This window comes from Ptychodera flava, chromosome 15 (assembly GCF_041260155.1).
Source record: "Ptychodera flava strain L36383 chromosome 15, AS_Pfla_20210202, whole genome shotgun sequence".
In the NCBI taxonomy this organism is placed as follows: domain Eukaryota; kingdom Metazoa; phylum Hemichordata; class Enteropneusta; family Ptychoderidae; genus Ptychodera; species Ptychodera flava.
This window is the reverse complement of record NC_091942.1, coordinates 4,229,428-4,241,974: the sequence shown is the minus strand read 5'-3', so window position 1 is coordinate 4,241,974 and position 12,547 is coordinate 4,229,428. Positions and strand designations below refer to the sequence as shown.

The 12,547-nt window shown below is 38.0% G+C and overlaps 1 protein-coding gene across 2 annotated transcripts; it reads right to left on the bottom strand.

Annotated features, from left to right (window-relative positions):
• Positions 1–5,815: 5,815 nt before the first annotated feature.
• On the bottom strand, positions 5,816–11,040 carry LOC139150945 (actin, non-muscle 6.2). Of its 2 annotated transcripts, none has more exons than XM_070723428.1 (6): positions 10,851–11,040; positions 10,194–10,333; positions 8,275–8,514; positions 7,551–7,797; positions 7,123–7,314; positions 5,816–6,705 (listed from the first exon to the last, which is right to left on the bottom strand). In XM_070723428.1, exons 2-6 carry the CDS (start codon positions 10,317–10,319, stop codon positions 6,380–6,382), a joined length of 1,131 nt encoding a protein of 376 aa, XP_070579529.1. In that variant the 5' UTR covers positions 10,320–10,333; positions 10,851–11,040; the 3' UTR covers positions 5,816–6,379. The 2 variants fall into 2 exon arrangements, with proteins under 2 accessions (XP_070579529.1, XP_070579530.1); XM_070723429.1 differs by having other exon boundaries at positions 10,194–10,328; positions 10,851–10,869.
• Positions 11,041–12,547: the final 1,507 nt, after the last annotated feature.

Here is a 12,547-nt window from a genome sequence, read left to right as displayed (position 1 = left end):
TGATCTTAATGTGTATTTAAGCAGCTATTTTGCTATTCTTTTAGGTCACCTGAAATGAGCTTTCAAAGATTTCCACCTTCGTCATCAACACATGTGTCAAAAAGGCGCTCACTCGTCTTCCGAGTCGACGTACTTCCGCATTCATATCGTGCAAATGCGCAAGTCTTGTCGCGATATTTGACCGTCAGTGAAACAAAAAAAGTTATTCCATATCATAACATTATGTGTTTTATATTTTAGGGTTCTGTTTAAGTAATAGACATGAACATTTGGATTTATGATCTGTGATTTCCGCGATCCGTGGCATGATTCAAGCTGGCCGTGAATACGCACTGACGTTTTTGGTGATGACCCCTGACCCAAGTGTCATCGATACGCTGTGCGCTTTCCGAGCATCGCTTGCTAAATTCATGGAGCTACCAAAGCTCCATGCTAAATTCAAGCGTAAAGCAAATGTATCGAAAGTCTAAAATGCACACATTTCTCAAGTCTGAGAGTATTTTACTTTTGAACTGCTATGAAAATGGATATCTAATTCGTTTGAAAAACTGGTATGCTGAAGCAGGTTTCGTGCCGTTATAGCGCGATATGTACAGTACAGCAATGATAGCGATTGCAGGTTTGTTACTAAGGCTGCGTTCACAAAAAAGGGTTAGGGGGGGGGGGGGGGCTGGAGGAATTCTTTCAGCAAGGGGGAATCGAAAATTTTCGGGGTAGTAGAGGGGGACTTGAAAATTTTGCTCTACCTGTAAGCGGACACTTGAAAATTTATTGGTTCCCTTTTATGTTTTACATTTTCCGATTCCAAGTTTTTTGTGTGTAGGCTAATTTAATGAAAAATGAATACCATTTTTATGTCATTCAAATGTTGTAATGTTAGTGATAATTTAACAGAATCTACAACCACTTTGTCACATTCCATGACTTTTATCTCGAAAAAATCTAAACATGTGTGATTGTCGTAAAAAAAATTAACTTGAGCCTAGTAACAGGGCAGAAGCTGCAACCGTTGATGCTTTTTGCAATCTATCCAATATGTCAACTACAGTTTCCTGCTGTCTCCCTACAGCATGCTCAACCACACAATGTTCAGTTTGTCGACAAAGCCTGTATATATAAATATGTATTTAGGTGATAGTTTAATTAGAGTCCAGAGTGACAGTCAGTTGTCAACACTGATGCGTGGTATACATACACAGGCTGTGCTAGCACGCTAAATACTGGACAGTTCAACATGCTCTAGGGGGTAGAACAAGAACGCACTTGTATAATAAACTGAACAAAAGTAGTGTCAAAATTATCAAAGTTATTACAGCTACTGCTTATGGGCAACTGTCACTATCAGATACCGCCCTGCTACTGTAGTGTCACTGTCACTGCATACGTGAGCAGTGACAGAGATAGCTCTGACTCCGATATACATGGTCGTTGAAGAAGAGTTTGCGTCAAATGACGCTCATGAAAGTGAAACATTACCTAAACAAGATCAGGCCAGAGAGCAACACAAGGAAGAACACATGGAAATTTTTGAATTCTGGCATATGAGAATAATCAAATATTAAAGAAAAAAAGAGGGGGTCACCATGCTAGATTTTCTAAATTTTCACAGTCTTGTCATAAAATTATACAAAAGTAAAACTTTGAACAGTAAAGATGAAATGAGAAAATTTATGACTAATTATTTATTTTTTAACCAAATTTGCAATTATTACGCCCAAAATTTCAGAGATGAATACATTTAGTTGATGGAATATTTTAACCTTCCAGTAATGTCAATTTTGAGTAGCATCTAATTCATATATGTCTTGTACTTTTGAAACAAATTTTTGGTAGGTCACCGTGCTCAGTTTAAGACGCCACATTTGATTTCGTGAAAATCACAATTTATCTCTAAAAATCGTCTTCTCCAGAACTAAAACACTGATGGAAGTAAAATTCCACTTTTGTCATTCTTAGTGAGAGCTCTTTCAGGTTTGTGAAAGGCAATTGGATCGCTCACATGGTTTACCGCCATATTGTATTTTGCATGAAACAGATAAATATGAGATGATGTTCAAAATTTTTCTTTACAAGAACTTGACTGTTTTTAAGCTAAAATTTTGCACATAATATAATCGGTCCAAGAATTGGAAACCATTTTAATCGCTTGGGCCCCACCAACGCTGCTTGCAGCTTTAATTTTTCTTGTAATTTTTCCTCGTTTAGATTTTTTCAGTAGTACAAATTTCAGAATATAAAATAAATTTCTCATAGATCGATTTTATGTTTGACAACTTGCCAGGCTGCAAAATTGCATTAACTTCTCACTCCTGGTCAGTCTGTGAACTTGATCTGAACATGGAAGAGTGTGAAATTCTCGCGTGTTTGCATGACGAAAAAACAAGAATAGTACCGGAAAATCTCAAAAGGAAGTTGGAAAATGACAGACATACACAGATGTAAAAATACTTGAATGCGAACAAAAACATCACAGATACAGATTGTTTATAGATCACAGATCACATACAGATAAATTCATAGAGATTTCATTAATGGTCAGGGAGAGGGGGAATACAAATGTACATATGCATCCAAGTGTTTCTGATTTTTCACAAATTATCATTGGTGATTGCAAATAAAATTGAAGCTTGTTTGTTACTAGATTTGTTGTTTTCTATATGGCCTTGGCTTTTCCCTTGTAATATGCACTTAGTACACTCAAGCCTTCCAGCCATTTTAATTCTCACACCGTTGAACATCTATCATGTGAAAATGAACGATCGATTCTGGTACCCCGAAAATTTCTGAAAGAGAATGCCAAAACATAACATCATAAAATGTGCGAAGTTAGAATCAATAAATTAGCATTATAAAGCACCTGCATGAGTTGTATACAAATGTTATCTATTGTTTAGGATGAGTTCTTTTTTCCAATAAATGGGCATTAGCATATTATTAATGTTTGTATTATGACGTAATGAAATGTGGCATATTCATTAACGTGGGTTGTCCTAGAGAAGAAGGAAAGACAAAAGCATGTAATTATTCATTACAAAAGAAATTCTGATGAGTAGAAAAGAACTATGGACTTAGTATTTGAACACATTGTGGAATTATATCCACGCAATCACTCGTCCACTGACCTTATCCGTGACCCTAGCCCTTAAAATGTTTTACATTGTTCTTTTTATGAAAAAGGGAGAGGGCTAATTGTCTGAAATCATATCGCCTTTCTGTAATCGCATTTATTTATTTATGTTTTGGTCATACATTAAAAATGGCCCTCAAAACTGGTTAGTATGCGTTGGAATGGACGGTATCGCTCTATGTTATGTCACCAATTGAATAGGGTGCATATTTGAAGGAATCCACAAAATTACCTTATATGGTCACAGACCTCGATCCATGATCCTGATAACAACAGCCAATTGTTATCCATTGCAAGGCCTTTCTAACAAAGGTTTGCTTTAGGACGTTAGCATCACAATGTCAACAGGAAGAAAGAAAATAGTTACCACCATAATATTTTAAAATCAAGGAGTGATAAAGGAGCAAATGGTTCCAAAATGATTATGACGGAAACATGAGAAAGTCAGTAATTTATCTGTGCAAAGTACAACACATAAATAAGATATTTGGGCCAGATGAAAAATGCCTCTTCAACAGGCCTTACTGACCCTGATTTCGTCCAGTCACAAATTTCTTTTATCCTCAAAATTTTCACACGTGCAATTTCTCCCTTGTTGTAATCACAGCCTACAGTAAAAACAGTGCACCACGAAGGGCCACATCTAGGTCAACATTAATATCTAACATGGTTTGTGCCATACTTCAGTTTACTTGCTGTGTAGATCGAATATTGAAAATCGATACAGCCTGTTGATCCCTACTAAAATCGTAGCGTGAGTGCTTTCAAAGGCAAAGCCAAGGAGAGATGATAAAACTGCTGCTGGGAAGTGATACCTACGCTGGTACATACATTCCATGACCTTGGAACGTCGTGGACATTGGCTGACATACTAATGACACAAATAGAGTTCTTTGTCTGTGATTTGTATTGACAAAGTGGGCGTAGTAATGTGAATGAAGCAAGATACAATTGCTTTTGTCTTGACCTACAAAGTGATGATTCCCTCCCTCAAAAAGCATGCACAGCGTGCAATATACAGTCGATGTTGGCAGGCCAAAATGGACGCACCGGGCTCACAATGGACATGGATGGCTTATAGCAGACTAGGATATATGGCAAATAGTATGGCAGGAGGCGAATTTCAAATTTGTTGGACATTTGAAATGTATTTATATTGCTTTTTAAAAATTTCTCTTGGACACAGAAAACTGATAGAAATACTCGAGGGTGTAGTAATTTATTATTGTTTAGAAATAATCAAAACGAAATGTCTTGAATATACAACAGAACATTTAGCACACGGTCACAAAGAATGCGTGGCTATAGTGTTTCCTCAATATTTGGTTAATGTTTTACTTTGCATGAAATAAAATAAACTTGTATCATGTCATCATTTTGGTGAAAAATTGCAAAAATTGCAGGTTTTTGGTAAAAGGGCCCCTTTTACTGTAATTTCACCAGGTGAATTGCTAATTTGCTGATAAAGTACGATTAAAATGGGAAAACATTTCAACAGCCTTGAATTAGTCGCTTTTACTATGAAAATCTGTGCTGATTTAAGCTCCGAAAATCGCCAATCTAACTCCAGTAGAAAGTTGTATTTTCTATATAAGTACGTTGTAAGATATCATTTTCAGCACTCAGCAACATGCTCAAATTTTCTCTTTCAAAGGACAATTTCTAGAGCCCTTTTAGGGTTTGGCCCTAGATAAATTTACAATTTTTAGTTGTTCTTGCAAACTGCTAATCTGTCTCTGTTGTTCAATGACTGTGTCCAGTTATGAGCGAACTTCATCTCGTAGCGATAACAATTAGACATTAGACATGACAAGTACAAGAAACAGCTGAGTTGACCAGCATTATGACATCAGTTTATAAGTGGGACATCAAACAGAAGCACTCGATCAAAAGTTAGAGCATGTGAAACTTTAGAAAAGCGAATTAAAGCCGGAATATGACCTACAGAGTCACTGAGTGACATTAGTCGATGGCAACCTCTTTATAGATATCAATGCCAGAACTTCTCGATCGTTTTGCTAGACAAGTTAAAAGACGTGGTGGCATCACAATTTAATTTCCCCTAACAAAAGTGTGGTGCGAATTGAAAGGCTCGGTCTGAAGAAGATCAAATATGATGGAGTTAACTTTGCTGCCAACCAGGATCACGTGTCACAGTGGCATAAATTTAAGGTCTGGATGCGAGATGAACACTGAGCCAGGTCATATCCTAATAGTGAAGATTCCTAGCAAAATTGATTTGATGAGAGAACAGAGATATAGAACCCCGACAAATCCTGGCAAACTGCACGAAACTATTTTTACACAAGATCGGTGCCCCCGCGCTCCTCGAAATAAACAAGTGTAAAAACAGAATAATTCTTTGTGGATACACAGATTTGGCAAAGCTAATTTCACTTTTCTTTGAATGTGTAATTCGTTGAGAATATTCATTGGTAATCACTCGTGATAGACATGTACATATAAACTTATCAGCCACAGTAACAAAAAGGAAAGATATGAAACACTTCTCCCATCAATTCCTTCGAATTCCTTTGTGAAGAAACTCATTACACAAGTCGCTGAAGAATGAGGATCAAGCTCTCTATAGATTTTATTATTCGGTTTGGTTTGGTAACCGTAGAACGTGGCGATCGAATGCTTCTGGCCACCCGAAGTCACCAAAAATGCAGAGAACCAAGACATGAATAGAATAAGAGTTGTCATATCTCGTCATTTATTGCTTTAAATGATAAATAATGTTACAGGTGAATCTAATTAATTCTAGCATTAACATAGGGAGACGTTTAAATGGGAAAACACTGTCCGATTCTTGATGTGTTCATTAAATGCACCGTGACCTTAATATTGTATGTTAAATTTCAAAGTAATCTCAGAAGATTATTTGCACTTCTCCAAAATCTTTAAATTTTCAAATTTACAGTAACCCGGGATAGATATAGCACCAAATTCAGGATCCACGTATTGTCGTTTACTGTAGTCAGCAGTGGAATCAGATTGAGGTATTCACACGGCTGCATACCGAGTGTTAGCGGAATTGTAGTCAAACGTCAATTACAGAAGAATCGTCTAAATACCGAGTGATTTTCAAGGTATCACTCCTATACCAATTTCATTCCTGTCATGAGGCATGTTCGGGATTGTTTGTCATATATGTTGCGTCCTAAGTTGTCGAGCTGATTATGGCGTTTCAAGTTCTTGGAAGCACTTGACCTACAAGTCCTGTCAAGTCCTTCAGTCAGATATGTCATATTAGAAGCACTTTCTGTGGACAATGGATGGACCGGACTCGTCATATTCCTGTTTGCTGATCCACATCTGTTGGAAGGTGGACAGTGAAGCTAAGATGGAGCCACCGATCCAGACGGAGTATTTACGTTCTGGTGGGGCAACGATCTTGATCTTCATCGTTGGAGGAGCCAGAGCAGAGATTTCCTTCTGCATACGGTCAGCGATACCTGGGAACATGCTGGTACCACCAGAAAGAACTGTGTTGGCATACAGATCCTTACGGATATCAATGTCGCACTTCATGATACTGTTATATGTGGTCTCATGGATGCCAGCGGATTCCATACCTGTGTGATAATTAAGTTAAAAAGAAACTTCACCCTTTGTAGTTGCAGTTCAAAACTGCTTATACTGAACTAGTACGTCAACAGCTAGTTCTGAAAGTGAGTATTTTGTCTAGGAGAGATAGCTTATGGTGTGTCGTCCACCTTTGGGACCAAAAATGCCCATCGTAGCAGCAGAAAAAGTAACTTTTTTGCCTTCTAAGTCCCAAACAATATGACTTAATCAAGAAGACGAGATAAACGAGAGATGCTAACAAATGAAAGAGGGTTGGAAGAGCTTTTCTGGGTAGCGAAAACGTTCAATTCCGATGGTGGTCACACACACAGGCGTCAGGTCACACATACACACATCATTAGCTTGACACGTCATACTGATTGTGCAGATTGGATATTTGACTGATGAGCCGAGAAATGACCTACCTAAGAATGAAGGCTGGAACAGTGACTCTGGGCAGCGGAAACGTTCATTTCCGATGGTGATCACCTGACCATCAGGCAATTCATAGCTCTTTTCTAGTGATGAACTTGAAGCAGCTGTTTGCATTTCCTGTTCAAAGTCTAGAGCTACGTAGGCTATTTTTTCCTTGATATCACGAACAATTTCTCTCTCGGCTGCAAGGGAAAAAGGTTGGGAAAGATGTTTAAGTAATCAAACATTTTGCATATGAATGTCGTTGGTCATTCAAGTAGTTTTCTATAGTGCATGTTTTTCAGGTTTCTTATGTCTTTACGCCACTATTTCACCACTTTTTTCAGACTGTTTCAATGCGTTCATAGAAACGGAATAGCATGCATTTGCTATCATTTCTGGACTGTTTCTTTCAATTATGAAATCTACCTTTACATACCTGAGGTTGTGAATGAATAACCACGTTCTGTCAGGATCTTCATGAGGTAGTCTGTGAGATCACGACCAGCCAAATCCAGACGGATGATGGCATGGGGCAAGGCATAACCTTCATAGATTGGTACTGTGTGCGATACACCATCACCAGTGTCCAACACAATACCAGTTGTACGACCAGAGGCATACAGGGACAGTACAGCCTGGATAGCTACATACATGGCTGGTGAGTTGAAGGTTTCAAACATAATCTGCAATGGGGAAATGACGTAATTTAAATTTCCAAGAGTTGCTGGCCTTGTCTTATTGCAAAACCCTGATACGTTGCTGGTCTTGTAGCAAAACCTTGAAGTGCAGAAACAGATTTTTGCACACTTTCATAAATGATGCATTATGAAAATGGACGAGCTATGCTAGGCTGTCCAACCGCTTGATCGAAAATAAGCTTCCATTCCTACGGCGAATATCCAAAAGTGAAAACCTTAAAATTTATAACACAATGTACTTTAATATCTGAAAGTTATGCATAGGTCAGTTAAGAAGGCTGTAATATCCTTATTGAGATATTTTACATCGATCTTCATCTTGTTGTTCATCTTGTTGTTGCTGATAATCAAATCCTGCTCAATTTGCTCAGCTAGTTTTCTACTACTTGTTAAAAATTCATAACCTAATAACTTGATGATATTTTACAGATTATGGCATTGATAATTTGACAAAAGAGTCACCTGTGTCATCTTTTCTCTGTTGGCCTTGGGGTTCAGGGGAGCTTCCGTGAGCAGAACTGGATGTTCCTCTGGAGCTACACGCAATTCATTGTAGAAAGTGTGATGCCAGATCTTTTCCATATCGTCCCAGTTGGTTACAATACCGTGTTCAATTGGGTATTTCAGAGTAAGGATACCTCTCTTGCTCTGAGCTTCATCACCTACGTAGCTGTCTTTCTGACCCATACCAACCATGACACCCTAGAACAAAAAAACACTCTATTTATGAATACGCATGTCTGTTATAAGATTTCATAACATTACTAAAGATTATTCTAGTAAGAGTGATTCAAACAGACATAGGCAAGCAATACTTTGGACTAGTTAAAGATCAGTGTTGGCACCAGATTGTCTCATCAGAGAATTTACCCACTAAATTACAATTTAAAGGGAAAGCAAAAGGATATCACACCTTCATAATCCTCTTACAGACTTGAACAAAGGCGATCCCAGGGATCGCCAAAAGGGCCTTTAAGTTGACAAGTATTATTCATAAGAATCAGTATTGATATCGATGGCAATACGACGCAAAGACAATTAAAATATACGCCCGCAAGCAAACTCATTAAATTTATCTCGAATCTCTTCGCACGCCCTCCTCTTGAAGAGAGCTTTGGGTACGGAAATCTGATAATGAATTTGAATTCAACTTCACCTTAAAACGATAATTTGCTCAAATCGGTTGTCGGAAGTTGAACTGTTGCTATAGTATTCAAAACAACTACTAGTATTCCTAAAACAAAATTTGAATGTTATTGCCTATTATGCATATTCATAGATGCCATTTCCAGACACTCAAATGAGGCTGGTGCAAATCTGCGTGCCCCTATCGATGAGGTAATTACTTCGTTCCCTTTTACACATCAGCATTGTTTGTCATATGGATTTTAAACATACACTTTCCCGTACAAAGGCAACGACACAGTTTTCACTGTGTTGCAGAAATTTCGAACGCTTAGTTTTTTCGTCATTTGATTGTTCTCCCGTACTGATAACCTTTTCCTTGTACTTTATATGGTGCAATTGAAACTAATTTTGCCGCAATAATTTCGGTGCGATGTACGTTTTCCGTCTTTTTACGAGTGAGTGATTTTTGAGGCTGGGGATTTGGCCAAGCAGTTTTGACTGTTGTGACTGGGTGACTGGGTGCCGTACGTTGTGTTCGAACCCGATCAAAAGTTTACAGAATTGTATAAGGATCCAATCAAGCTCGTAAAAAGCGACGCAAGTGTTACATGTAACTATTTTGGAGTCATTTGTTATAGATAGTTTAAGGCTTTCATAGTATGTCTACAACAAGATGACAAAATATCTCAAACAGGGAAGTAGTGGATATACCTGTACACAGAAATGTCTTCTTGATATACTTCTTTTCGATATACAAAGTTTTTCATGTCAAATATCTTTGCTGGCTGTGTTGGTTCGGACCATAACGTTACTAAAAAACGGCAACCCCGTTGCCTACCTAACCAGGTCATGTGGATGATGCAGGTCGATTACCGTTGTTTGGAGATTATTCTGCTCAGTAAACCATTTGTCATCGGTATCCAAGGTACTCCACCCTACCATCTCAAACTGGTAGAACCCCTCCCCCTCCCCCGCGCACCATCACAAGTTTGGATTTGATATTACATCCATTGCTGTGCAGCCTAACATCTTTGCATATATGCATTGGGAGGATTGTCACAGTTGCATGGTAGTGTGACTCGTGCACTGACCAGATAAATGAATCTATAGGCTGATTTGACGTCAGGGTCTGACGCTAGGTTTGCTCTATAAGTAAAAAGATTAAAGGCAGTGATAGAAGAAAAAAGCACGGCAATGTTTTATGGCAGTATCCCATGTGCCATCATGGTTTTATGAACCAAGAAACTCCTTACCTGGTGACGTGGACGCCCTACGATGGAAGGAAAGACAGCACGGGGTGCGTCGTCTCCGGCGAAACCGGCTTTACACATACCGGAGCCATTGTCCACTACCAAAGCAGCAACGTCGTCGTCACACATGTTGATCAGCTGTGCTAGATATTAAAGGATAATATTGAAATTATATTTCAAATTTAACAAATTGCTAGATACAATACGTAAAAGATTCTACACGTAGATATACTATATTTCATATATTAGTACTTGTTGTATTTAAAAAAAATTTTCTGCTGTGGAATTTCATAAAACATGTGGCACAACATTTCACCTGAACGGATAGTGTCGTTCTGCAAGTTTGCATTTTCGTAAGGTAAGGATAAATTTTGAAACTGTGTCAAAATGAGTCAAAGTCGAGCTACTGAACGCTATATTTAAAGTTATATGATAGTTATGGTCGATGTTGGTCCTTAATATATTATCATTTTCATCTGAGCGTAATATGCGATGATCTCCAAATAGATGAACTCCTGAAGCAAGTCGAATATCATTTCTCGTAACCCGGTGGGGTTAGAATGCGTTCGTTCTCTTATTCTGGCAAGGGTACTTGTGCTTACTCGTGTAAAAAAAGCCCAAACAAACAAACAAAGTGAAAACAAAGAAAAAGCTACTCACCTTAACTGTTAGATGAAATGTTGGAGTATGATTTGTGAAAGCACAAGCTGCACTTTATAGATACCTGAGGAGGGCAAATTCTTGACCATATATGGACTTGTGGGTGGACCTAAACCAGCATTGGTCACTCGATAATTGCATTATGCATGGACAGCCGGACGGGCAAACGGAAGCACGCCGGAGTAGATCCAAAATTGTCTCCACAACACCGGGATCATGGCAAAAGATTTGTGTTCTTTTATATCGATTACTTTACTCCGGTATTGTACTCTGTTGTTTCCGACAAATATTTTGGAGAATTTCAATTCTTAGCCAACATTTGTATGGAGGTCCCTCGCTGGATATTCAGAATACATAATGTTATTGGAAACACGTTAGCTATTTGAATAAAAAATGCCCAAATTCCGGTGATGTAACACATTTTAAAAAAAGGGATTGGAGGAATACATAACTGGATATAGTTTTAAGCAAAACAATTGAACAAGTGCTCTCAAATCACGGAGCTTTCCCTTAATCGCATTTGTTGCCTCGTCATGCATAGAAAAAAATAAATGCAGAGATATTTACTGAAAAAGAATTAAAATCGAACTTATGAACTAAGTTACATGTGGGTGAAACGCGACTGTGGAATCCTAGAGTTCTTTTGCCTTTGTGCCTCTTTTTAGCCCTAATTTTCTTGTCCATGTCAATGACCTGGATGCTCACATGGCAAGTGATGGAATCTCCATTAACAATTCTAGCCATGTTTTCTTTTGTAAATTGGCAGAGTTTTCCATTCTTAAGGTACAATTTGGAATTTGGTGATTTCTTAACCAATTCTGACCACTTTTATAAGTTTTGCGGCAAAAATTCAAATTTGCTTCCCAACATTCATAGTTCTTGCCAGCGGGACCTTTGTAAACATTGGTTGCCTTTACAGACAAGCTCGGCTGGCAATATCGGTCGCTTTATGTTACAGCATAATTTTCCTTCACATTTTCGTCGTTCAGTTTTTTTTTTTGAGATAAAATAGATTATTTTTAAATTTTCACGGAGCTGTTCCATTTTTGACAACTTGCCTACAAAACTGCATTGATTTCTCTCTTCAAGTAAATCTGTACACTTGATCTGATCATAGAAGAGTGTCAAATGCTCGCCGGTTCATTAAGAAAAATAGGAGTAGCAGATGGAATGGAAGATGGAAAATGGCACACGTGCATAGATGTTCAATTACGTGAAAGCGGACATATACATCACAGACACCGATACAGATAGATGAATTTATTGAGATTTCATTAATGGTTGAATTGATACTATTAAATTTTAATCTACATCCAAGTGTTCAGAATTCTCACAAATTACCCTTGGTGAGTTCAAATAAATTAAAGTGGAGTTTTTTTATTATATTTGGTTGAATCTTTCTACATAGTCTTGACTTTCCTCTTGTAATAGACATCAAATCAGGTCCAATAATCGTTATCATTCAAGGTAACTAAGAAAGTTACCAGGTCCAAGGAACATATTGAAAATAACAAAGGCAATGGGGTCATCTTGAACCACGAAATAGTGGTGGTACCAGGTGTCCGGAATGGGTAAGCGTACCCTGCCAGCCAGCTGCACCCGTCAAGATTGACCCAAAGCGACAAATCCATTGTTATTTGGTGAATTCACCAAATTACTTTTGTGAGTCAAAATTTGGTATGCTGTCACTCATCATT